The 27366-nt window shown below is 49.4% G+C and overlaps 2 protein-coding genes across 12 annotated transcripts; both read left to right on the top strand.

Moving 5' to 3' along the window:
• Positions 1–7039: 7039 nt before the first annotated feature.
• Positions 7040–13186, top strand: LOC119952203 (zinc finger protein 239-like). Of its 9 annotated transcripts, XM_038775832.1 has the most exons (3): positions 9555–9757; positions 10510–10602; positions 11637–13186. In XM_038775832.1, the coding sequence occupies exon 3, from the start codon at positions 11993–11995 to the stop codon at positions 12824–12826; it is 834 nt and encodes a 277-aa protein (XP_038631760.1). In that variant the 5' UTR covers positions 9555–9757; positions 10510–10602; positions 11637–11992; the 3' UTR covers positions 12827–13186. The 9 variants fall into 9 exon arrangements, with proteins under 9 accessions (XP_038631756.1, XP_038631757.1, XP_038631759.1 ...); XM_038775828.1 differs by lacking the exons at positions 9555–9757; positions 10510–10602 and adding an exon at positions 7040–7211; XM_038775829.1 differs by lacking the exons at positions 9555–9757; positions 10510–10602 and adding an exon at positions 7040–7436.
• A 7407-nt stretch (positions 13187–20593) lies between these two features.
• On the top strand, positions 20594–23412 carry LOC119952209 (gastrula zinc finger protein XlCGF8.2DB-like). 3 transcript variants are annotated; one of them, XM_038775844.1, is made up of 2 exons: positions 20594–20688; positions 22119–23412. In XM_038775844.1, exon 2 carries the CDS (start codon positions 22484–22486, stop codon positions 23240–23242), a length of 759 nt encoding a protein of 252 aa, XP_038631772.1. In that variant the 5' UTR covers positions 20594–20688; positions 22119–22483; the 3' UTR covers positions 23243–23412. The 3 variants fall into 3 exon arrangements, with proteins under 3 accessions (XP_038631772.1, XP_038631773.1, XP_038631771.1); XM_038775845.1 differs by having other exon boundaries at positions 20685–20741; XM_038775843.1 differs by lacking the exon at positions 20594–20688 and adding an exon at positions 20701–20933.
• The last annotated feature ends 3954 nt before the right edge of the window (positions 23413–27366 follow it).

Raw genomic sequence — 27366 nt, 5'->3', positions numbered from 1 at the left:
CCACTCACCAGCCTAGGCAGCCCACCACTAAATTGGACATTCGTTTAGACTTCCAGTCATGAAAGAGGTGGATTATTCATTTTGAGTCTGCTGGCAAGAACCAGCTATGCCTCACCAAAGTACGAATGTGCACACAAACACGTGAATTAGGAGGAGGAGTAGGCCGCTTGGCCCCTCGGGCCTGTTGCACCATTAAATAAGTTCCCGACTGATCAGATTGTCACCTCAACTCCACATTCCCGCCGACCCCCCGATAACCTTTCGTCCCTTGCTTATCAAGAATCTATCCAGCTCTGCCTTCAAAATATTCAAAGACTGCTTCCACCGCCCTTTGATGAAGAGACTCAAGACCCTCCGAGAGAGAGCATATTCTCCTCATCTGTCTGACCTTCACCGCTGGTTTGTCAGGTCCTTCTCCGGTATCCAGCATTGGATGAGCAGCGGTTTCCTCCAAGTTAATATTGGGAAGAACCAAGCCATTATATGTCACAAAGGTTGCTCCCCAGCTACCAATCCCATTCCTCCTCCTGACCACCGTCAAACAGAACCAGACCTGCTGCAGGGTCCTGCGTTGGGTTTGGACTGAGTTTCCGACCCGTGACCTGCTCGATCGTCAGGACTGCCTGGCTTCGTCTGTGCAGCATCGGCCCCCTTTAGGGCCTGAATTTTTCTTCCCATTGGGCGCACGGACTGGGCGGGCTTGAAAGTGGGTGCGAAATGCCCTTCCGGCTGCGATCAGGTCACGGAACGTGGTTCTACGCTGGCTGACCAATCAATGGACAACCAGCTTGAACTGTGCTCTGGGAAAGGCTGAGTGCCGCCAGGAGGAGATCGGGAAGAAAGTGGGCGCTGGGAACAGGGAGGGTGGGAAGGCTGGACATTTTTTATGTGCTTCGTCAGGGCGGGGGGGTGGGTCAAACTGCAGCTGATGAACTGTCGCCAGGAGCTGCTGACCCATGAAAAATAAACATCAATGTTAAAACTTCGCCACAAATGTGGAGGTAGCAGATTCAACACAGTCCGCAGACACATTTGTTTAATTTTCTTTCAGCCCCTGAAGGTTCATCCGGGCCCTGTGTCGAGATTGAAGCTAAAATGTAAAGGCTGCCTGGCCAATCAACCCACCCGCCAACCGAATCACAGACAGGCTGCTTAAAACTGTAATTGGCCCCTTAACGGGCTATAATGTCTGCTCAATTGTGGGCGGGCGCTACTGAAATATCATGCGAGTGCACAACGACGTCAGGGTGCGGCCCCGATGCATTCTCGCAAGATTTCACATGATTCTGGGTTGGGCACCCACTCGCCCCAGCAACGTAAAATTCTGGTCCAGGTTTTTGAATAAACCACCATTTTCTGCGTAAGTTTAAAATCCTTGTGCACTTAACTAAGTAATATTTATGGAACAGGTTTGGAATCGCAAAGTCACTTGTGTCTCTGCCAGAGCAAGTGCATCTTTTGGTAAGGCCTTTGTTCTGTGGTGAATGTAACTCTGTAATTCACACTGTATTGTGTGTACATGAGACCATGCATTTGTAAGCGCAGTTGCGTTGCCTGACCACTAGGGGGAGTAGCGCTGGGAATGCTTAGGAGTTTGTACAGGGCTCCACCCTTGGCTCCGCCCACGACTCTTCCCCCTGGACTGCTGTATAAATACCAATGCTCAGAGCCAGTCGTTCAGTTCATCGAGAGTTCAACGCGGAACAGGCTGGCTCTGTTGTAAGTAGATTAAAACCACTGTTCATATCTTAAAGCACGTGTCTAGTGAATTGATGGTTCCATCATGTTCAGCCAATTGCAATTGTTAAAGACAAGTGCGGATCACTGGCTCAACCTCCAAATCAGTACAAATGGACACAGCTGGAACCGTTGAGGGGGATCCATAACGAATTTGTACCTCTACTGATGTGGATGAAGAACAAAATTGCTGAAGATAAAAGACAAGCTGCTGCTTTTTTCCTTCATTACATACTGTGATTGATCTCGATGACTTGGTTCAGGCTCCCATGTTGAAGCTCCTACATTGGTAGCATCGTCCCTCATCTCTGCGAGACGAATATTCAGAATTGTCAATTGTCGTAAAAACCCATCTGGTTCACTATTATCCCCTCCAAGGAAGGAAATCTGCCGTCCTTCCTCTGGTCTGACCCTCAAAGCAGTGTGGTTGCCACTTGAATGCCCGATGAAATCGCAAGTTGAAGGGGCAATTAGGGATGGGCAACAAGTGCTGGTCCATCCCACCTACCCCAGAATGAGCCCCAATTATCCAGGAAACCAAAACCCTCCCTCCTGCACCATCCCTGTAGCCACGTGTTCATCTCCTCTCTCTCCTTATTTCTCACTTTGCTAACACGTGGCACGGCTAACAACCCAGAGATAAAAACTCTGTTTGTTCTAGCTCTCAGCTCTCAGCTTCCACCCTAGCTCCCTGAATTTCTGTCTCAAATCCCCTGCCAGGGATAGGGCACTTTCCCAGTCCCAGAGCCTTCTGGGTAGTCCGGTCCGCCATTAGTCCCGCGCAAAGGGCAGAAACTGATCAGAGGAGGTGCCCAGCCCAGTGGACAGCGGGGGAGTTGGGCGTGAGGTGTAGTGGAATGTCGTGAGTCTGGAGAAAGACACAATGAAGAGAAAGTACCGAGATGATGGCAGAATTGGGGTGGACGAGGGTCCTCCTAATGAGCAATTTATAGAATCCATAGGATTCCCCACAGTACAGGAGGAGGCCATTCGGACCATCGAGTCTGCACCGACTCTCCGAAGGAGCGCCCTCCCTCGGCTCACTCCCCCGCCCTATTCTTTTCCCTCGCCCAGTCCTCTAACCTGATGTAACGTGCACATCTTTGGACACTGAGGGGCAATTCTAGCATGGGCAATCCATCTAACCTGCACATCTTTGGACATTTAAGGGGCAATTGATTCTGGCCAATTCACCAAACCTGCACATCTTTGGACACTTAAAGGGCAATTGATTACGGTGAATCCACCAAACCTACACATCTTTGGATTGTGGGAGGAAACTAGAGCACCTGGAGGAAACACATGCAGGCAGGTGGGGAACTCCACAGAGACAGTTACCCAAGGCCGGGATTCAACTCGGACTCTGGCACTGTGAAACTGCAGTGCAAACTACAGTGCCGCCCCATGTGCGAACTGATCCAGGTTTCTCATCCCCATTCTCCTGCCTTCTCCCCATAATCCCTGATTCCCCTATTATTCAAGAACATATCTATCTCTGTATTAAAGACGCTCAGTTGGCCTCCACAGCCTTCTGCGGCAAAGAGTTCCACAGATTCACCACCCTCTGATTGAAGAAATTCCTCCTCATCTGAGTCGGATCTTGATAAAGATACAAGATCCATTGCAACTTGGTGTTGAAGGTTGCAGCTATAATGTAAACATGATGGTATAATCACTATCAATGTGGATGGGTATTGATTGGGTATTTGTGATGGGAAATGCAAATCAACTGTTATCTGTCGAGCAGCATAAGAATTATGTATTGTAGTTGATCAGAGAGCTTGTACATCATCTTGTGTGGGTAAAACTCCCCTGTTTGAATAAAACCTGGTGAACAAAGAGATTAGAGACTTGTTTCGTCTCTACGGAATTGGAGAGTATTAATTTCCCCCCTTGGGGAGGTTGGGGGGTTGTGTCGGCAGCAGAGGTCTACTCAATGCATCTGCGTTTGCAATCTGTGTGTCCAGTCGGTGCTCGAACGTATATTCATACACCGCCAATAAGAGGGCCCATCTCTGGATCGGGGCTGATGAAATAGATGGGATAGCCCTTTCCTTCTTGAAAAATCTGAGCAATGGATTGTGGTCTGTCAGTATCGTAACACGATGTCCATAAACGTTCTGATGGAGCTTTTTGACTACGAAAACTACGGCCAATCCTTGTTTTTCGATTTGTGTGTAGTGTGATGATATGAGTGGGAGCACTGCCATTGGTGCAGAGCATTGGTTTCCCATTGGCTCTGGCTGGTCATGTGCCTCTCGTCTGATTTGCTGAGACTAGTCATGTGACTGCTCACCAATTGGTCGAGAGGCAAGTAGACCCTGCCTCCGAGGTGGGGTATAAGTACCCAGGTTTCCCAGCGGTCGGCCTTTCTCTGCAGTCGACCATCGGGCTAACAACTAGCTGATTAAAGCCACCGTTTGGATCTTCATCGTGTCTCGCGTCCAATTGATGGTTCATCATGTAGTTTCTCTCTGCTGCGGGCAGTGATCTGGAGGCGAATGCAATTGGCCGTTCCCTACCATTGTCCATGCGGTGTGACAGCATGGCACCAATGCCATGCGATGAGGCATTGCAAGTGACTACTAGTGATTTTGTGTTAACAGGCCGAATGAAGTCAACTGTCTTTTCACTTGAACAAATGCCTCTTCCTGTGGCGCACTCCACACCCAAGCTTGTTTTTTTTATCAGGACATTCCGGGGGCTAGCAAGCTTGCAAGTCCAGAAATGAGTTTTCCATAAGGATTCACGAGCTCCAGAAAGGAGCTCTGAAAGCAAAGGAGCACCTCATCCAAGTTGCTCAGATGTTATCGCTCCATCGTACCCGTGATCAATACGTCATCCAAATAAACCGCCACGCGTCGCAGCCCCCACAGAATGTTCTTGATGACCTGTTGAAAAATGGCACAGGCTGACGACACTCCTAAGGGCAATCTAGTGTAGTCGTAAAGGCCCCTGTGGGTTTTTATGGTCATGTATTGCCTGGACGCAGGGTCTAATTCCAGTTAATAATAATTCTTTATTGTCACAAGTAGGCTTACATTAACACTGCAAGTAAGTTACTGTGAAAAGCCCCTAGTCGCCACATTCCTGCGCCTGTTCGGGGAGGCTGGCACAGGAATTGAACCGTGCTGCTGGCCTGCCTTGGTCTGCTTTAAAAGCCAGTGATTTAGCAATTTAATCTTGCCTCAGTATCGCGTAAGCTCAACCATAGACCAGCAGGGGCTGGTTTAGCACACTGGGCTAAATCGCTGGCTTTTAAAGCAGACCAAGGCAGACTAGCAGCACGGTTCAATTCCTCCCCGAACAGGTGCCGGAATGTGGCGACTAGGAGCTTTTCACAGTAACTTCATTGAAGCTGACTTGTGACAATAAGCGATTTTCATTTTCATTGCATTGTACCGCTGACTGAAGTTTTTGAAACGTTTGTTTACCGATGACCGAGACTGTGGCTCCCGTGTCCAATTCCATTTCGAGAGGGTGACCGTTTACCAGAACATTGATCCGAATGGGGGCAACTTTGGCTGCCGCAATGCAGTTCAGCTCCATGCATGCGTCCACGGGCTGTTCCAGATGAAAATTGCAAGCTCCAGTGGGGCCTACCTCAGGTGGGGAGGCGGTTTCGTTGGGTACCTTGTGGCTTTCGCTCCCTGCGGATGCTCCGGCCGCACACCATGCATTATCCAGGGTCTCTTTCTCTGGATTCGGGAGACATATCCTGCCTGGCCTTCTAAGTCCTAGACCCATGGACCTGACCTCGGCAGTGTTTGCCCCAGGACAGGGGCCCAGGGGTTCCCATTCCGTGGGGTGCAATACACCAGAAGGGGGAACATCCCACACTGTTCACTTCCATCCCTTGGAATTCCTGTAATCCCTGTTCTGCACGTTCTGTTGAAAGCAAAATTTCGATGCCTTCTTAAGGTCTTACAATAGCTCAACCTACTTTTGTTGGGTCGCCATATTGTTCACACCACAAACATCTCGCATCTCGTGAAGGGAAGGGCCATAATCTCAAAATTCAGCTTGTTTCCTCAAATGGTTTAAGAACTCAGTAACAGATTCCCCTGGAGACCTCCCAGCCATGTTGAAATGGTACCGTTGCACGCTGACCGATGGCTTGGAGTCAGAATGGTTCACTACTAGTTCTACCAGCTCCTCGAATGTCTTGGGTGTCCAGAGCTGCAGGGTACATGATGCTTTTTATCACACAGCGGTGGGGGCTCCACAGGCAGTCAAAAGAATGACTGTCTGTTGCTCATCACCGCATATAGTATCAGCACTGAAAAAGTATCACATACGGTCTGCGTATTGCATCCAATTTCCACACTTGCATCAAACACATCAAGTCTCCCGGAGAGCGGCATTTTGAAATCAGTGTAAATGTTATTGAAATGAAAATGAAATGAAATATTGTGGTTATGCAATAGATGACCTATTCTTCCAAAAGTTAGCTCGCCGACTGAATATCCACTTTTATCTGATCGCCACTTTAGTGGCCACAGAGGAGTCCAAAATGAGACGCTATGGGCCAAGTGCTGGCAAATGGAATTAGGTGGCTAGGTCAGGTATTTTTCATGTGTTGGTACAGACTCAATGGGCCGAAGGGCCTTTTCTGCGCTGAATTTTTCTGTGATTCTATGAGAAAATGGCGAGAAATCAAGACTGAAAACAAAAAGAAAATTTTGCTGCAAATGCAAAAGAGAAACAGATTCATAGAATCCCTGCAGGAGAGGCCATTCAGCCCATCAAGTCTGCAACAACCCTTGAAAGAGCACCCTCCCAACTGCAATCCCATAACACACACACACACCCACCCACCCTTCCCCCTTTGGGCACTAAGGCAATTTTTGCATGGCCAATCCACCTAACCTGCACATATTTAGACTGGTTTTTAATCAGAAAAGTGTCCCTCTGTGTTTTGTGCAGAGAGTGAACTCCAATGTCACTCCCGGGCGACAGGGATGAAAGTTGGGAACAGGAAGCCACGCCCACTTGCCCCTGCCACAAAATGGTGGATTTGGCGCATGTGCTCTGAGGCTCCAGGTCCACAAGATGGCGGCCGCTTTCCATGGTAACCCTGGGTTGTCCGCAGCCGGAGCTGCGACGTAAGGGGGGTGGGGTTTGAATGATTGACGGGCATTTTGACCAACGGCCATCGGAACTCGGCTCAGGCGACCGGGCGGTCCTCCAACCAATCACCGAGCGGGTAGGAGAGGGCGGGCAGTACAATGCCCTCCCCGCCGCTCGGTGTCACAGAAGCACGCGAATGATTGACGGATGGCTGGACCAATGGCCATCGGGATCTGGCCGGAGGCCCTGTCGGTCCTCCAGTCAATCAGAGAAGGCGAGGGCTGGATGTTCTCCTCCCCTCCCCCCACCAGCTGGGCAATCCCAAGGTTGAAGTGTGTCTGCTTTGTGCACAAAGTCCCCCAGTCACTGAGGAGGCGCAATTGGGGAATGAGTGGGCGGGGCTGGTATCTATCTATATATTTTTTTAAAGAAATGAACAATGCTGCTTTAATTAGAGTGCAATTAGATAAATTATGTTTTACAATTTGTGGACTGAAGTAAAATTGTTATTTGGAACAAGTTGATCTGGTTGTAATTGAAATTGGTGGGAATATCAGAAATTATTTCTCTATTTCGGCAATGATGGACTGCGCAGTGGTGCAGTGGTTACCACGGCACCAGTGACCCAGGTTCGATTCCAGTTTTCGGTGACTGCGGCGTCTGCACGTTCTCCCCGTGTCTGCGTGGGTTTCCTCCGGGTGCTCCATTTTCCTCCCACAGTCCAAAGATGCGCAGGTTAGGTGGATTGGCCATGCTACGAATTGCCCCTTAGTGTCCAAGGATGTGCGGGTTAGGTGGGGTTGTGGGGATAGGATGCGGGAGTGGGCCTCGGTAGGGAGCTCTTTCTGAGTGTTGGTGCAGACTTGATGAGTTGAAATGGCTGCCACTGTAGGGATTCAATGGATGGTTCTGGATGATGGACCGACACCTAAAGATTCTGGGGTGAGCAAAAGGCAACAGGATGATTAGGAATGGGGTTGTTGTTGTGGGGGGGGGGGGGGGGGGGGAGGGGGGCTTCTTGTGGTGCCCTGAATCTAGTGGAGAAGGGTGGGGTGGGTGGTGAGGAAGAGTACATGTGCCCAAAAGACGGGGAGTCGACCAGATTTGCATCAATTTCCCGCTGACTAACGGGAGATGGCTGAGGAAACGCCTCAAGGACACCCTTAAAGCCTCCTTGTAAAATAAAAAGGTGCAGCATCCATTCCCGCTATTGTCTGGGGGTCCCTGGCCAAGTTCACTCGATGTGGAGAAAAAAGTATTGGGGAAGACGTTGAACACCTCGAGGGACTCACCGCTAAGAGCAAGCTGAAGCCAAACATGGACAGCGAAAAGGAGCGTGTGGCAACCTGGGCACCTCACCCGCCTGCTCCTCCAACCACCATCTGCTCCACCTGTGACAGGGACTGCAGGTTGCCCACTGGACTTCTCAGTTGCTTCAGATCTCATATTTTGTATGGAAGTAAGTCACCCTCAACCCTGGTGGGACTGCCCAAGAAGGAACAGAAGGCTAACAAAAGTAAATCCGGGGGCGGGGGGGGGGGGGGGAGTTTGAAACGATATTTCAAGCAAATGATGCTCGTCCGTATTGAAGACCTCTTGGGCAGCCAGTCCTTATTGAAAGTGGTGGTATAAACGCCAGCTGTGCGACAATGGTTGCCACGCTATCGGCACCTGAGCCTTGACCTTTGTGGGAAGACCTCTGAGGTTGGTAATAGAGTACCTGAGTATTGCTGAAGAAAGGCGGGCTACTAACAAAGCTTCTTGTCTTGTGCTCATCAGGATCGCACAAGCCATCTGCTACAACAATTTATACTGCATAGGAAAAGAGTGCTGATTACTTGGCCAGTGGACTAAAGTTGCTGCCTTTCCCATGGCAAGGTCTCTGCCAATCAGAGTCCACTCGCCAACCAATCAGCCCTCTCTTATGCAGTATAAGTTCTTGGAGTTTAATCCGGACAAATGTGAGGTAATGCATTTTGGAAGGTCTAGTACAGGTAGGGAATATACAGTGAATGGTCGAACAGAGTAATCTAGGTGTACAGGTCCACAGGTCACTGAAAGGGGAAACAGGTGGCGAAGGTAGTCAAGAAGGCACATAAGAACATAAGAACATAAGAACTAGGAGCAGGAGTAGGCCATCTGGCCCCTCGAGCCTGCTCCGCTATTCAATTAGATCATGGCTGATCTTTTGTGGACTCAGCTCCACTTTCCGGCCCGAACACTTAATCCCTTTGCTTGCCTTGACATGCTTGCCTTCATTGGCCGGGGCATTGCGTATAAAAATTGGCAAGTCATGTTGCAGCTGTATAGAACCTTAGTTAGGCCACGCTTGGACTATAGTGTTCAATTCCTGTCCCCACACTACCAGAAGGATGTGGAGGCTTAAGAAAGGGTGCAGAAGAGATCTACCACGATGTTGCCTGGTATGGAGGGCATTAGCTATGAGGAGAGGTTGAATAAACTTGGTTTGTTCTCACTGGAACGACGGAGGTCTACAAAACTATGAGGGGTACAGACAGAGTGGATGGTCAGAGACTTTTTCCCAGGGTGGAGGGGTCAATTACTAGGGGGCATAGGTTTAAGGTGTGAGGGGCAAGGTTTAGAGGAGATGTACGAGGCAAGTTTTTTACACAGAGGGTAGTGGGTGCCTGGAACTCGCTGCCGGAGGAGGTGGTGGAAGCAGGGATGTTAGTGACGTTTAAGGGGCATCTGGACAAATACATGAATAGGATGGGAATAGAGGGATACGGACCCCGGTAGTGTAGAAGGTTTTAGTTTAGACGGGCAGCATGGACGGCGCAGGCTTGGAGGGCCGAAGAACCTGTTCCTGTGCTGTACTGTTCTTTGTTCTTTGTTCCGCCGTTCAACTGCTCGGGAAATGTAAGCTCAACTACCTAAGCCAGCCTCGAAAGCTTGTTTTTTTTACACATCGAGAGTCCCGAGACTCGAGGTAAGGCCTGCTGCAAGGGCTAGAAAAACAATCGCGATAAGTCCTAAAAGCCCTAGAAAGGAGCTTTATTTCCTTGTCGAGACACCACTCGAGCTCACTCGAGCTGAGGTAACTTGGTAAAAGGAGCATTGCTGCTTGACGAGAGCTAGACGAATACATCCTGGAACACTGAACAGTTTTTGTCCTCTTACCCAAGGAAATAAACACTGGCGTTAGAGGCATCCCTGAGAAGGTTCATGAGATTGATTCCGGGTAGGGAGGGACTTTCTAATGAGGAGAGGTTGAGTCGGTTGGGGCCTGTACTCATTGGAGTTCAAGAAGAATGAGAGGCGACCTTATTGAGACCTATATGATTCACATGGGGTTTGACAGGTTAGATGCTGAGGTTGTTTCCCTTGTGGGAGAGTCCAGGACTTGAGGGCATCATCTCAGAGTAAGAAGTCGCCCATTTAAGGCAGAGATGAGGAGGAATTTCTTCTCTCAGAGGGGCAGTGAATCTGTGGAATTCCATACTACAGAGAGCTGTGGAGGCTGGGTTGCTGAGTATGTTCAAGGCTGAGATAGGCAGATTATTAATCGGGAAGGGAATCAAGGGTTATAGGGATAAGGTGGGAAATGGAGTTGAGGATTATCACATCAGATCAATCACGATCTCATTGAATAGTGGTGCAGACTTGATGGGCCAAATGGCCTACTTCTGCTCCTATGTCTTCCGGTCTTAATTGTATTTACCTACGATGGTGTTTCCGAAGGAGACCGGGCAGTGCAATAACAGGAGCAGTGAAGCTCGGGCAGCACGCGTGGATCTGTGACTGAAACTCAGCGTTGGATAACTCGCTCGCAAAGTGAGTGGAAACGGCTTTGTTTCTGCCCCAGCCCCTCCACTTTTGCACAGCATTTTTACTGTTTTTCATTAATAGTGTTGGCGAGTGAAAATAAAATAAGGCCACCCCTTGCACACCAGCACGCAGTGTTAAACAACGGCCACAGGGCTGTACCCGTCGGCTCAATCCATTGAGTGAAGAGGACATCTCCGGAATATCTGCACTCGAGAGCTGACGACCCTCGCCTGGTGAATGGGGTGGGGGTGGTTAGAGTGGGATGAGCTCCTGAGGGAATTTGAAAGACATCTTAATGAAGAGGAGTTTAGAAGATTGAGAGGCGACCTTGTTGAGACCTGTATGATTCTCCGGGAGCTTGACAAGGTAGATACTGAGAGAATGATTCTCCGGGAGCCTGACAAGGTAGATACTGAGAGGATGATTCTCCGGGAGCTTGACAAGGTAGATACTGAGAGGATGATTCTCAGGGGGCTTGACAAGGTAGATACTGAGAGGATGATCCTCCGGGAGCTTGACAAGGTAGATATTGAGAGGATGATTCTCAGGGGGCTTGACAAGGTAGATACTGAGAGGCTGTTTCTCCGGGGCTTGACAAGGTAGATACTGAGAGGATGTTTCTCAGGGGGCTTGACAAGGTAGATACTGAGAGGATGTTTCTCAGGGGGCTTGACAAGGTAGATACTGAGAGGATGTTTCTCAGGGGGCTTGACAAGGTAGATACTGAGAGGATGTTTCTCAGGGGGCTTGACAAGGTAGATACTGAGAGGATGTTTCCTCTTGTGAGAGTCCAGGACAGAGGGCATCATCTCTGAGTAAGGGGGCCGGCACCATTTCAGACTGTGATGTGGAGGATTCTTTTCTCTCAAAGGGTAGTGAATCTGTGGAATTCTTTACCCCAGAGGTGTTGGGGTAGAGGAGGGTGGGAGAGCATCTCAAATTGGGTTGGGGATTTGCTGGTGACCAAATAATGGAAGGATAGGGGAATGTCACATTGGAATTAGAACCATCTGATATGGATTTTCTTACTGTCCTTGCAGGAAGGAGAAGATTTGCAGTTGGGAAGCTCAAAGCAAACGTCGCAACATTATCTGGGCGGATCACTCGATTAATTAGGACTTGGGTACGGTCGGCTTTTGAACGTGGAAGGACAAATGTTTTGTCTGTTCTGTCTGTGGGAAACAATTTCAAACATCAGTGTGACTGGAAAAGCACTGAGACACACACGCATCCAAGTGAGAGTGGTCCAGTGAACTGACTGTGGAAAGAGCTTTAACCAGTTACACAGCCTGAAAAACATTGTGTTCACAGCGGGGAGCGACTGTACCCGTGCTCTGTGTGTGAACGAGGGTTAAACTCATCGTCAAACCTGGAGAGACACAAGGATATTTGCACCATGGAGAAAATTTGGAATTGTGGGGACTGTGGGAAGGGATTCAATTACCCGTCCAAGCTGGAGATTCACCGGCGCACTCACACCGGGGAGAGGCCGTTCACCTGCTCAAAGTGCGGGAAAGGGTTCGGTTCCCAATCCCAGCTGGAAAACCATCAGTGTAGTCATACTGGGGAGAAACTCTGGAAGTGTGAGGATTGTGGGAAGGGATTCCGTTTCCCGTCCAAGCTGGAGATTCACCGCCGCGCTCACACAGGGGAGAGGCCGTTCACCTGCGCCGCGTGTGGGAAGGGGTTCAGTGAGGCGTCCACCCTTCAGAGGCACCGGCGGGTTCACACCGGGGAGAGGCCGTTCGTCTGCTCCGCCTGCGGCAAGGAGTTCACGTGCTCGTCCAACCTGCTGGCGCACCGGCGTACTCACACCGGGGAGAGACCGTTCGCCTGCTCCGAGTGCGGGAAGGGGTTCGCCCAGTCCTCCAACCTGCAGAGACATCTGCGGAGTCACACCAGGGAGAAGCCAGCCTGCCCGGTGCGGAGGAAAGGAGCTGCCTCCGGCCTGCTGGAGCACAGAGGCTTTCAGGCCGACCTGAGGCCTTTCCAGTGCCCCGACTGTGGGGGCGGCTTTAAAAGCGCCAAACACCTGAAGGTCCACCGGCGGGTCCACGCCACCGGGAGGCCCTTCGGCTGCTCCCGCTGCGCCAAGCGGTTCCGCGCCTCATCCGCCCTGCTGACGCATCAGCGGGTTCACACCGGGGAGCGGCCCTACACCTGCCCAGTCTGCGGGAAGGGCTTCACCCAGTCATCCAACCTGCGGACACACCAGCGAGCTCACAAGTGATTCCCGGGATTGGATACCGCTGTTGTCGGGTTCGGAGCGTGATTCGGTCTGACAGCTGACCTTCAGTCCTGTCCCCCCTGCAGGATCACACCTGCAATTGGGCAGGAAACTAATCCGCTTGACGTCCACCAAGTCGGAATGGCAGAGGCCCATCAAAAGGGTTCCACCATTCAACCACATCAAGCCTGGATCCGCATCTCTCTTATTTACCTACTCTGGTTTTGTTAACCCTTTGAAATGAAAAAAATGAAAATCGCTTATTGTCACGAGTAGGCTTCAATTAAGTTGCTGTGAAAAGCCCCTAGTCGCCACATTCCAGCCTCCCTTTGTAGCCTCCCTTGACAACAATAAATTGTTTCAAAAGCAGACTGTTGTGGATTTTTGTGTCTTTCTTTCCCAAATTTTTTTTTTTAATCTTTATTGTCACAAGTAGGCTGACCTTAACACTGCAATGAAGTTACTGTGAAAAGCCCCTCGTCGCCACATTCCGGCGCCTGTTCGGGTGAATTCAGGGAGGAGAATTCAGAATGTCCAAATTCCTTAAGAGCACGTTTTTCGGGAATAGTGAGAGAAAACCCACGCTGACACGGGGAGAATGAGAATGTGAAGCAAGGGTTAATAGCTAGAACAAGCCAGAACGAATATGGGATATGTTAGTGGAAAATTACAAGTGTAAAAGCTTGTTATTGAAGGAGAACGAACTTGCTGAAATAAGGGAGTTGAATAGCCTTGAGAAACAAGGAAGATGGCCAGGTGACAGGGTATGAAATGTGGGAGCCGCTTGCAATTATAACTAGCACCTGCTAATTATGCTAAGACTGCTACTTACTCATGTGCCAATAGATAACCTCAAAGTCTGTAAAATCATGTATCGAAACTATGGCAAAAACAAGTTTATGCTTTGTAATGGGGGCAAGCTCAAGTGAATGTAAGGGACAGCCCCTAACAATACATATAAAAAAAGGATGTTTCGAGCAAAACTTTGGCACTCTCCGAGGTGGTTCTCCGGAATACCTAGAGGGCTGCCCCGATCGCAATAAAGAGTATTCTGAAGTACGAACGTGTTCGAGGCTGTTTCCTCCGGACTGAGAGACAAGTGAATTAGAGACGCATTCACATTTGGTGGTAGCAGTGGGATTTCAAAGAGTCTCCGCTGAGACTGGTGGCATAAGCGACTGATTGAGTTCGGGAGCGAAGGAGGAATTGGGCCCCCATTGTGAGTAAAATTTTTGCCACTTTGGTATTCCCCTCCGCTGTACCGTCCACGATTCAGCCCCGCTGCCAGTGCTCAGGGACGCTCCTACGAAATCCAGGTCAGTCCGGCGAACCCGTTTAAGGGAGGGAGTGTGACCCCTACAGTTATAGTCACTAGGCATAGTCAGGGACTAGTGCTTTAAGGGAGGGTGTGTAGCCCCGACAGTTATAGCTACAGAAGAGGTTTTGGCATCATCATGATCCTTGCTTTTGTCTAAAAGTGTCCCCGCGATAAGAGGCTTTAGAAGGGTGCGTGATCAACCCTAAGGTAACAACATAACAAGGACGTTATAACCTTGTAGTTAGATAGGCTTGCAGGCACGGATGAGCCTGCCTGAATTGGGCAACGGAGCAGGATAACTCTGTTTAAATTTATGATTGAATAAAGTGGTCCAGGACCATTTTGACAAATAAACAATAAACGCAAGGATCATCAACGCCCAATAGTGTTAGAGATGGGTAATACGTTAGATACAACCTCTGATAGTGGAAGCGCGCTTCAAATCTTGTGTGAACAATATCTGGAATATTCCAAGCAACTGAGACAATTGTCAGGAGAATTGCATAAAAATTTAGGAAAAGAAAACTGGCCACTGGGGGAAAACTAATGCATTAAAATTGGGTATAAAATTGACAGAGAAAGGAATAGTTAAAACAGCCAAGGTCTTAAAAAAAAAGGAATGCGCATATGGGAAAAGAACCAAGTCATTAGGCTATCCGCCTTGAATCTGTATATTAATCCATGTGAGTTTAAGCTTAAGTGGGATAAGGTGCTGTCAGGGACTGCGGAGTTCCCAAATCTTATCTCCCAGAATTCTGACATAATAAACTGCTTTGTTACTGATACTCAGGCCTTCGTGTGAATATTTTCACCCCTAACATTTAGTGCAAGTCTGGAAGGATTTGCTGAGCTGGACGCCGCTTGAGCCGGTGGACAAGGCGAGTAGTCAAACCTTTGATCGCCAAAATTATCACTCGGCAAGGCGGACAGACGGTGAGGTAACATCCAATAAATCTGGTATCAAGGGCAAATGAGTAAAAAAGTCAGTTTAAAATTTTTTTTTGGTTTTTGAAGAGCAAAATACTCTAAAAAAAACAATGATCAAAGATGGGTGTGATTTTTGTGGAACAGAGAAAAATGGTGAGATACACAGAAGTAAAGATAAGACAAATAAAGTTAGAAGCACAAATGACATAAATTAAACCTTCACACCATTTGGAAGACAGGCTGGTTTAAAGGAATTGAGCTCTAACTCCTTTAAGCATAGCAATAAAGCGGGTAAAGATACTGCAGTACAGATTGTGCAATCTAGCAAAAGACATCACAAAACTGCCAACAATTACGGCTAATGACTGTCCCGGAATGTCTCAAGGAGGAAAAAAAATCAAATTAAGTGAAGTCCAAAAGATCAGAAAGGGGCTAAAACACTCAATTAGTTTTGTTCAGGAATATCTGAGGATGACTAATCACCACCTCCCAAAACGAAAAAATGGAGAGGAAAATCAATACAAGATTACGGTTAGAAACTTAAGAATGAATACATGTCGAGAATAACTTCAGATCGTTTCAAGCCATCCAGATAAATTCGGCAGTAATTCAACTCCCTTATTTCAGCAAGTTCGTTCTCCTTCAATAACAAGCTTTTACACTTGTAATTTTCCACTAACATATCCCATATCCATTCTGGCTTGTTCTAGCTATTAACCCTTGCTTCACATTCTCAAGAACAGGGGCTGGTTTAGCTCACTGGGTTAAATCGCTGGCTTTTAAAGCAGACCAAGCAGGCCAGTAACTTCATTGAAGCCTACTTGTGACAATAAGCGATTTTCATTTTTTTTTTTCAACATGCAGACTCCGCACATACAGTGACCCAAGCCGGGAATCGAACCTGGGACCCTGGCGCTGTGAAGCCACAGTGCTAATCACTGTACTACCGTGCCGTTGTCGCCTCACATGTCAGCCCGTTGTTCGATGTTAGTCTGACATTTGATCCCGTCACCCGACAGGCACAGTTCTGAAGAAAGTGAGGCATTTGTCTGCAATCGAGGGAACTTTGACTATTTTAAAAATGGCACTGAGGCAGTGTTCTGAGGAGAGAATATCCAAACTAAACGTTTTGTTCTTGCAACCTGAGCTACTCATTTCTGTGAACAACAACTCATTTCTTGGCTCAATTGTGGAGCCCGGGAGTGCCTGTGGTGGGTGAGGCACAGAGTCCATTTTGAAGTCTGTGTGAGAGAGTTATTCCAATCCCAGACCAGACCCCAACACTTGTTGGGATACTGGACAGAAACCCCAATATTTTATTTGAATTTTGTAAGACTGTGAGGAAAGGCTACATCGCACCGGGGGTGATTTCAGGAAAAATAGGGATATGATATATTAAAACAAACTACTTACACAGTATCAATGTAGCATAAATACAGACAGCTTTCAACTACCAGTTAAATAATGTGTAACAATGACATGAAACACTAACTTCAAGCTGCTATCTTTATCTCCACTCATATAAAATCCCTCTCAGGTCATAATCCACTTTTATATACAGTTAGCAGACTCAGGAATACTTGTTGCAAACAGAGATCTTGGACAAGCCAATTTGAGAAAGAGAGACCATTCAGGACTCGGCTTGCAGAACCTTGTTTGTCTCAACTTACTGTTTAAACTGCCAGCCTTTGAAATTGTTCCGATCCTGTTCACAGGCAAATCCTTAACTCACTGCCTTGAGATCAGCAGCTTCTGGTCTGTCCTCAGTCAAATCTTTAATTGAACTGTTTTGAAAGAAACTGCTAGTCTGTCCGCAGACGGATCTAACCTCACTATATTGAGAACAATGTCCAATCTAAAAAAAAACTGAAACCTCAATATCTGAACTGCTTCGGGTCCTGAATCCTCTCATTAACTGCATCATCTTACTAATCTGAACACAATGGGCAGGATTCTTCGGCCACGCCCACCCAGTGACTGCAGAATCCCGCCCAAGGTCAATGGATTTCTCCATTGTCCGCCTCTTGCCCGTGGCCTTCATGCGGCAGGCGGGGCGGAAGAATCCACCCATGTCTCTAATTATCTACTCCTTAGGGAACCCTCTTAACATAAACAAAACTCCAGTATCCCAAACTTTTACGATGCTTTAATTGTACCTCTGACTCCATAGAGCCTGGCTGCCTTGCAAACCTGGATTTTTTAAAGCACTACTGCAGCACTCATACACACACTAACCCAGGTTTTTAACCCTTACTGCACCACGACTGCAGCACTCATACACACACTAACCCAGGCTTTTAACCCTTACTGCACCACGACTGCAGCACTCATACACACACTAACCCAGGCTTTTAACCCTTACTGCACCATGACTGCAGCACTCATACACACACTAACGCAGGTTTTTAACCCTTACTGCACCATGACTGCAGCACTCATACACACACTAACCCAGGCTTTTAACCCTTACTGCACCATGACTGCAGCACTCATACACACACTAACCCAGGCTTTTAACTCTTACTGCACCAAATACATACAATACAATATATCTGAAATTCCTACATCAGAGAGAGACATTTGCTGCCGTACACAGGGGAAGATTCCTTGTCCTGGGACTTTTTCAGTTGGAAAATACAAGTGGCTGAACTTGTCCTTCGTGAGGCTGACTTTGCAATCGTCTGATTAAGTTTAGAGCCATCCCACGCCTGGCCCTTATTCAAGGCTGCAGCGTGGGAGGGGCAAGACCCATTTTAAAGCCAGTGAGAGAGCCATTCGCGGCAGGTGAGGCCGAGGAGCCATTTTAAAGTCTCTTGATTCAGGCCTGTGAATTAGGGCAATCACTTGGAGCCATTTTTAAACATGAGTCAACGATGTCGAGCCTGCTGTTTTAAAGAAAGCAAAAGCATCAGCCAAGAAGTGAAATTAGATCTTTTATCTGCGTGGGTTTCCTCCGGGTGCTCTGGTTTCTTCCCACAAGCCCCGAAAGTCGTGCTTGTTTGGTGAATTGGACATTCTGAATTCTCCCTCTGTCAACCCGAACAGGTGCCGGAGTGTGTCAAGTCGGGGATTTTCACAGTAACTTCATTGCAGTGTTAATGTAAGCCTACTCGTGACACTAATAAAGATTATTATTACAACATTGCTGCAGTGGGTGGGCATATGAAACACAACAGCATACAAGGTTACAGAGCAAATGCTGGCAAATGGGAATTAGAATAGATAGATGCTTAATGCCGGTGCAGACACAATGGGCCTCTCTCTGTGCTGTAAAACTCTATGATTCTGTTTACCGTCATCTGGCTGGAGTTGAGAAAGGACAATCTGGGTGGGTGACGGGGAGGCGGTGTGGGGGTCGGGGGCATTCGTTGTGTGTGGGGTGCGGTGGTTGAGAGGATCGTGAGAGCAGAACAGAATTTCAGCCTAGACCCAATCCTTCAGGGCCACAATGAAAAGGCCCAAAGAGCACTTGTGTGTCTCTCTGCGCGCTCACAACAAAGCCACCCCCAGCCTCCCCATGAGAGCTGACCTTGACACATCAGAAAATGTGTCCAGTCCGCTCTCGTCCATGGTTCAGATCTCTCCTTGACACAGAGCAGAAGGGCTCCTTCGCAACGAGAGATCGGCACCAAACCGTGATCCGTACCCCACTTGGAATTCTGTGGCTGTTCCTTCACTGTTGCAGAGTTCAGAATACTGGAACTCCCTCGCACCACTGACTCGATGGACCCTCGGTGATGGACAACCTCGGTTGACAAGTGGACTACATCAGTGCCTTCCACCCCCTCATCTGCAAGGTTGAAATGGGACTGATTCACTGACCACGACCCCATGAATAAGATTAAATAGATTTAATACACACCGAATATTTCAGAAAGAGTTATAGAAAATGCTGAATCATTCATATAACTGTCATTAGCTCCAAATGGTGAAAAGAGCAGAAATATTTATACTTTGATTGCAGAGGGAGTGCATGGCTTCCACAGACAATGTTGTGTGTAATCAGCATGAATCTCCTGTTACTCGCCTTGCTTTACATGCGCATCACTTCAGTCACACCAGCAGGAAAACCACGCTGATAGAAATCAGTAGAATGTGGCAACCTTGTGCACGGGTAACGGTCAACAAAATATCTTGTGGGCCGCACCCAGAACTCAGATGGGCCAAATGCGGCCTCCTTCTGCATTGTTAAGATTCTGGGCGCGATTTAGTGGTTCGGCTGCGCCTGAAAAGCAAGGGGGTTCGGTGTCCCTTGCCTTGGAGACCGGCACAGAGGGCAAGCGCCGTTCAGTATTGGTCTCCACAAGCGGGGACCAAACCGCAGGGCACTCGTGAGGGTCTTCCAGGGGAACGGAGGCCCCCAGGTGCATGCCTTTTGGGCAGGGTGGCACCTTGGTACAGAGTTCCAAGTTGGAACAGCCAAAGTGTCAACTGCCATCCTTTGTGCAGGTGCGATTGGGCTGGGGGTGCCCTGTGTGGATGTTGGGGAAAATACGGGGAAAGCTGGGGACCCTCCCATAGTAGGGTCCCTCTGACTCCATATTTTTAAAAAAAATTTAGAGTACCCAATTATTTTTTTTCCCAAAAGGGGCAATTTAGTGTCGCCAATCCACCTCACCAACCCATCTTTGAGTTGAGGGGGTGAAACCGACGCAGACACAGGGAGAATGTGCAAACTCCACATGGACAGTGACCCAGGGCCTGGATTCGAACCCGGGTCCTCAGCACCATAGTCCCAGTGCTACCCACTGCGCCACCTGACTCCATATTAGCAGTTTTTCCCACAGTCTGTTTAACCCCTAGATTGCCTGCGACATCTTTGATCCCATTTCTGAACCCAATTTCCTATTATCTCCTTCTCGTAACACGGCCAAAGTGCAGGACAGTGGGATTAGTGTAGTGTAGTCCAAAAATGTGCAGATGGATTGGCCGTGCTAAAGTGCCCCTTGGTATCCAGAGATGTGCAGGTTAGGTTGTGTAGTGGAGAATGGGCGGGGGAATGCGCTGAGGGTGCTTTTTCGGAGGGTCGGTGCAGACTCGATGGGCCGAATGGCCTCCTGCAGTGCAGGGACTCTGAGCATCTCTGTTCACTGGCGTGGATTCAATGGACTGAATGGCCGCCCTTGGTATTATAAAAAGTCTTTGAATCCATGAATATTGGGGGTTTGGCAGTATGATTTTATTGAGAGAAATGTTTGGCAGGGTGAATGCTGAGTGAGTTGGTTCCCATGGCAACCCTGGCCGCCTTGCCTCTGGCCAACTCGGTGGCGCGCATGCGCTCTAACCCATCCTGCCGCCTTGCCTCCCGCGTCCGGTGAAACATGTCGGTGTGACGGGGAGTGAGAATGATTGATGGGAATTTGGAGCAATAGGGGCTTGGGACTTACGAGCAAACGGTCCTCCAGCCAATCACCGAGGGCCTGGCCAAGGGGGCGGGCCCACTTCCAATGGGTGGAGGGGAGCGAACGTGGCCCCGACGTCGACGCGCAAATGATTGACGTCAGACTGGACCAATGGCGATTGGGGTTACTGCCCGGAGGACCCGGCGGTCATCCAACTAATCAGAGAGGGTGGTGCCTGGAATTCCCCGCCCCCCTGTCTGTTGTTCCCTCTTCCCAAGGTTAGAGTGTGTCTTGTCTTCCTTTGTCTAGATGAGTCCCAGACACTCAGGAGGTGCAAATGGGATCTAGACAATATGCATGCGCAAATTAACAAATTGCAGCTCGATTTAGAAATTTCTTATTTTAGAATTTGTGGAGAAAATGAATTGTAATCCAGAGCAAACATTTTGGGCTTTGCAAGTGACATGACAAGGGTTCATGGATGGAAATATCATCATTGATATTTCCAGATGTTTAAGTGAAGGTGGGCAAACAGCTAAAGGTTCTGGGGTAGTGAAAGGGCAGGATTGTGATGAATGTCCCCAAATTGGAGGTGGGGAAAGAGTTGGTTGGGGGAGCGGACTAGAAAGAAGTTTGCATGAAAACTGAAATTGCCTGCTCTGAGCTTCTGTCTGAACTTGCATGTGTGATAGCCCTTCCTGTTTATTTCCTTTGTTCCCATTTCTTTTATCTTCATTATTTTTGGTCCGTGGATCGACAATTGAGATTTTAGTCGAGCGGAGGAAGCAGAGGACTGAAAGGTTTCAAACGGTGTGCTGACTGAAACACAGTTCTCAAGCTTTGTATTTGGGACAGAAGAGGTCAGGCTTCTCGGTACCCAACTGACCGGAGGGAGTTGGCTCAACTGGTTGACTGGCAACCAATGAGTCGGCCAAGGACAGTGTTCTGCCTGACAACAGTCAGCGATTGGTTCCTGCTGGGTGGGGGTTTTTTGTTGAAGAAAACCTGCCAGAAGCCTCTAACTCCTCGGCTAGGGGCTGGTTTAACACAGGGCTAAATCACTGGCTTTTAAAGCAGACCAAGGCAGGCCAGCAGCACGGTTCAATTTCCGTACCAGCCTCCCCGAACAGGCACCGGAATGTGCCAACTAGGGGCTTTTCACGGTAACTTAATTTGAAGCCTACTTGTGACAATAAGCAATTTTAATTTCATTTCATTTCGAAAGAGAAGTGTGTTTTCTCCCCCTCTGTTGCCAGTTGCCTGCTGTCTCCGTGAGTCTGCAATGAAGATCATTACAAGCCAAAGGAAAAGAAAAGTGCCCAACTAAAGAACTAATCTTGAGAAATAAATTAACTAAATCAAAGATCCTTATACTTTTATTTTATTTCCTTTTGAACCACCCCTTTCCCTCTGCTTTGTTTGTGTGTGTGTATTGAGAGTAGTTAGAAAGGGAGAAGAGTTGGGAATCAGAGTAAATAGCCAGTTTTATCTTTTGCCTGTTTAATTGTAATTAGTGTTAATAAGAAAAGGTTTATGTTTAAATTTACGGTGACTGTAGTCAGTTTTATTTCAGCCAAAGCCACGGGTATTAATATAAATTCTAGTTTCACCTGTATTGTAACTCTGGGTCAATTGAGGCTGGAACTGACCATGCACCACTGCAGGGGGTCGTGACAACAGTGATCACTTGTGTAAATTCCTATTGCAGGGTGTCAGAAGAGGAGGAACTGTAGCTGGAAACTCAAACCAAAGATCAAGCCAGGAACTGACTGAGCCACTTGATTCATCAGGACCTGAATACCATCGCTTTTTTAACTGTGGGAGGAGAAATCCGTGTCTGTTCTGTATGTGGGAAAAGATCTCTAACATCAGTGTGACTGGAAAAGCACAGAGACACACACACACACACACGAGTGAGTGTTCCAATGCACTGATTATGGAAAGAGCTTTAACACGTTGCAGGCCTGAAAAAACATCGCACCATTCACAGCGGGGAGAGACTACACGTGTTCTGTGTGTGGACGAGGTTTCAACTGATTGGCCGTCCTGGAGAGACGCCAGGATATCCGCACCATGGAGAAACCGTGGAAATGTGGGGACTGTGGGAAGGGATTCAGCTACCCGTCCCAGCTGGAAATCCACCACCGGACTCACACCGGGGAGAGACCGTTTGCCTGCTCTGTATGCGGAAAGGGATTCTGTGATTCATCCACTCTGCGGACCCACCAGCGAGTTCACACCGTGGAGAGACCATTCACCTGCTCCGAGTGTGGGAAAGGATTTACCGAGACAGCCACCCTCCGGAAGCACGGGCGCGTTCACACTGGGGAGAAACCGTTCATCTGTTCCGCATGTGGGAAGGGATTCACTCAGTCCTCCAATTTGCTGACGCACCAGCGACTTCACACCGGGGAAAGGCCATTCATCTGCTCCGAGTGTGGGAAGGGATTCGCTCAGTTATCCAGCCTGTTGAAACACTATGGCAGTCACACCAGCGAGAGATCTTTTCAGTGCTCTGACTGTGGCGATGGCTTTCAAAGCCCTGAGGGGCTGATGGTCCATCAGCGTGGTCACACCGCGGAGAGACCTTTCAGCTGCTCTCGCTGCGCAAAGCGATTCAGAACGTCCTTCAACCTGCTGACACACCAGCGCGTTCACACCGGGGAGAGGCCGTTCACCTGTTCTGTGTGCGGGAAGGGATTCGCTCAGTCGCAACACGTACTGAGGCACCAGCGAGTTCACACCGGGGAGAAGCCGTTCCCCTGCTCCGTGTGTGGGAAGGGATTCACTCAGTCATCGAGCCTACTGACACACCAGCGAGTTCACAAGTGACCTCCAGGGGGTTGGATTCTGCTGTCATTGCTGCTGTTGATCACATCCAGGACTGAACCATGTTCATTCTGACACTTGGGAGTCTGTTTCTGCTGATATTGATGATCCCTGCAACTGGGCTGGAGATTAACATTCTGAATATGTTAAATAAATCAGTTATGTTTGAACAATCAGTGTGTCAAGCCGTTGTTGTCTCCAAGATTAGATGAGACCTTATATATGATACATGGTCACTATCTTTATGAGGCTGTAATAAAAGACTATGCAATCCTTGACTTTATTAATGGAAGCATTGAACACAACAATGCACACATAAATGCATTGGAGGCAGTTCAGAGGAGGTTTACTGGATTGATGCCTTGAAAGAGAGGGTTGTTTTGTGAGGAAAGTTTAGACAGACTGGGCTTGTTTCCATTGGCATTTAGAAGAGTGAGGGGGTGACTTGATTGAAGTATGTGAGATCCTGAAAGTTATTGGCAAGGTGGACATGGAAAGGATGTTTTCACCTGTAGGTGACACTCCGTGCTCCTCCCATTAATTAAATCTTCTGTGTCCCAGGAAGATTTTTTAAAAAATTTAGATTACCCAATTATTTTTTCCAATTAAGGGGCAATTTAGTGTGGCCAATCCACCTACTCGGCACATTTTTGGGTTGTGGGGTGAAACTCACACAGACACGGGAAGAATGTGCAAACTCCACACGGACAGTGACCCAGAGCCGGGATTGAACCTGGGACCTCGGCGCCATGAGGCAGCTGTGCTAACCACTAGGCCACCGTGCTGCCCTTGTGTCCCACTATGATGATAAATGACCTGCTTAGCTAGGACTAAATACAACCCTTCATAAATCATCTACTCTCCAGGGAATCTCCATCAATCAAAACACGATTCCATTAGCCCTTTATCTGTAACCAAGTAAGTGGTTGGAATGAATTATCACTTCGCCTTTGCTACTCCTTAATTACTGCTTTAGCAGCCACACAGTCTGTACACTTTAACCCAGGTTGTTTAATAATATTGCTGCAACAAATATATACCTTAACCCAGGCTTTTAATAACATCACTGCCACAAATATTTACCTCGGTATCAGCCTATGCTTCAATTGCACAGGGCATTTGTACGGTTTAGGGTTTTGATGTTCAAAACCCTTCTACTTACAATAAACTTTTAAGGTTTGAAGTTTTAATTTCTCACACTAGGGTCCTCCGTTGTGCTTGACCTATAAGGTATGAATAACTAGTATTTGTGAATTAAGTAGAACTGATTAGCAAGATTTCACATATACTGAACAAGAAACAGTGAACACAACTTCGAAACTTCCAGCGGAATTCGCCGTATCTGAGACGAAGTGCGGAATTCATGGACTTTCACGACAGCAAAACTGGTGCCGTACCGGGACCTATTCTATTGTTGAGGGGCTAGCGGCGGGGCGACGTGGAACACAATCGATTCTGATGCGAAAAGATGCCAGTTTCGCTGGTTCCACGATTGACACTCAGGAGAAGCTGCGGCCGCATATACACACTTCACTCCCCACACACAAGATGGCAGTGAGGAGAACAGCCCCGAGGTTTTACCGCTGCCGAGCTGGAGACCCTCTTGGACGCGGTGGAGGAGAGGCCAGATACAGGAAGGAGGCTGCCAGCCGCCGCCGTTCACGGTATCTGGGCCCAGGTGGCACAGGCTGTCAGCACAGTGGGCAACACCGTCCGGACCGGCCAGCAGTAAAAAACTGTACAACCTCCTGAGAGCGGCTGGGATGAGTGGGCAGCACTGTGCCCTTGGCACCAGCCCCGTCCCACACAACCCTCAACCCAGAGGGCGGCCGAATCCCCACCCTGCACCACATGCCGGCACCCATACTGGCTGCCATGGCCTGGTGCCCTGGCTACTGAGGCCACCACCTACCCACCCTCTGGGCTGCATGCATTGGACTGTCTAATGCTGTTGTTTTCTATTTGCCCCAACACCCCCCCCCCCCCCCCCCCCGCCCCCAGGAGAAGGAGACGCTCAATGGCCGGGAGTGGGAGAACACAGGAGGAGGACCGCCGGACCTGCAGTCCCTGAGCAGAGGGCCCTGGACGTGGTCGGCAGCCCAGAGGAAAGGGAAGTCACCGAGGTGGAGGTCGGCTGCGGGCGAGGAAGTGACAGCCCTGTTGGTTGCGATTCCCCATGACACGTATCAACCCCCCCCCCCCAACACCAATCCCACCCCCTCACCCCCACACCACCCACACCCACATGCCCACTCTCACCTCCCCCCAGCCCGGAGTCTAATCGCGCCTCTTGTCTTGTGTCTTTCAGGACCTGCTGGAGATGGGGCGGGTCCATCGGGCGTCCCCCTGCCCCCAGCCAGTGCCACATTCGGAGCCCCCCTGTGAGCAGTGTCGGGGAAAGCAGCTCGGACACCATCCCTCCGCCCAAGACCCAGAAGACCCCGGAAGTTGAGTCGGAGGATGACACGGATTTCCCGTCACAGCTGTCTCCAACACCCTACACCATCTCAGAGCCACTCACCTCGGTTGGGCACTTTAGTGAAGAGGCTCCTGGGACATTTTCTGGTGCGCACCACACAGCTGATTCAGTCCAGCAGATGGATTTAGGAACACCCAAGGGGGTGGATGGTTGGATAGTCCAGTGGGGCGGCACCACGCCACCTGGGACACCCGAGCAGCAGCCGGGCCCAACCAGGCCTGATCGCCCCAAAAGATGCTCGCCAACGGGGACCCAGGTTGCAGGGCAGGAATACAGCAGGCCGCCTCTACTCCTGCTGTACCGTCTGGAGAACCACCTGGACATAGATTTAGGGCCCTAAAGGCAAGAAAGTTAGACACCAATTGAGTTGGCATTGGTGCAGGGCACAGTTTAGTTACAGGGGCTAGGGCACAAATCTGTACATATTTGTTCATGTTAAATACCTGCTACCACTGTTACAACATGTCTCAGTGCTCTGTCTGATGGATGTGAGGGGTGGACTGGTCTGGACTGGCCAGAGAGAGAGTGCGGGATTGGGGGGGACATTGTGCGGGGGCTGGACTCCCCCCACCCCCGCCCCGACCATCTCCTCCACTACCACTCCAGGGATCCGATGGGACCGTGTGATGGAATGGCCAGCACACATGCAGGGATCACCCAGGTGGACGGTGGAAAGTGCTGCCATGAGCAGGAGTCGGGCATCGTCGCACAATATGGAGGAGCAGCAGAGCGCATCACAGAGCGGGTTGTCATCATCCTCCATCTCATGCACCAGACCCGCGGTTACTGCCAACCCAGGGCCTCCATCTCGTCGTGCGGCAGGTATGTTTCACGGGGAGAATTGCAGGTGGGGGTTGCCAGGGAGAGAGTGAGGGGGTGTGGGATTGGGATTTGGTGTCCGTACCCTTGGTCAGTACCCCCCCCCCCCCCCCCCCCCCCCCCCACCTCCAACCTTTCCTAACTAGCAGAAAGGTCACCATTGCCGGTTGAATTCCAATGTCCATTGTCAGCAGGGGGTGAAAAGTCCTTAGACATGTAAGTGTGGTGCGTACCCCCCTCCGTACCCAACTAGGTCCACCGGTTGGCACCGCTTGTCCCCCCCACCCCCGTACCCCTGGCCCGATTGGTGGCCGACACCGTGGGGGGCTCCTGCCCTGGCGCCCATCTCTGATGCCAGGGGTACCATGGGTGGTCAGTGGGTCCACAGCAAAGTGGCCGCGGTAATGGTGGCTCGTGCTGGATACCACCCCAGTCCCGTGGGGCGGGGGGGTCACCTCGGCCTGTTCCCCCAACAGCCCCCTGGCAGGGCCTCCCCCACCCCAGCCAGTGTCCAGCCCAGCAGCCCACAGTCGCTCCACCCTGTCCTACTTTCTGTCTCTCTTTCATCAGCCACGACGCCGGTTTCCCGATTTTTTTAAAGCACAAATGAACCGCGCTGTCGGGAACTCGGCCCATGGGAGGAGGAGAATTGCGGAGGCCCTGGACAATACCGGGTTGGTGATATGCAAACGGTGTTTACAGTGGAATCTGAAACCAAAAAGAAAATGCTGGAAAATCTCAGCAGGTCTGGCAGCATCTGTAGGGAGAGAAAAGAGCTAACGTTTTGAGTTGAGATGACAAAGGGCCACCTGGACTCGAAATGTTAGCT

This window comes from Scyliorhinus canicula, chromosome 17 (assembly GCF_902713615.1).
Source record: "Scyliorhinus canicula chromosome 17, sScyCan1.1, whole genome shotgun sequence".
Taxonomy (NCBI): domain Eukaryota; kingdom Metazoa; phylum Chordata; class Chondrichthyes; order Carcharhiniformes; family Scyliorhinidae; genus Scyliorhinus; species Scyliorhinus canicula.
This window is presented reverse-complemented; position numbering and strand designations above follow the sequence as displayed.

What these genes read in the sequence shown, in the direction of transcription:
- LOC119952203 (XM_038775828.1), top strand. Translation starts at nt 11,993, where the DNA reads ATGGAGAAAATTTGGAATTGTGGGGACTGTGGGAAGGGATTCAATTAC.
- LOC119952209 (XM_038775844.1), top strand. Translation starts at nt 22,484, where the DNA reads ATGGAGAAACCGTGGAAATGTGGGGACTGTGGGAAGGGATTCAGCTAC.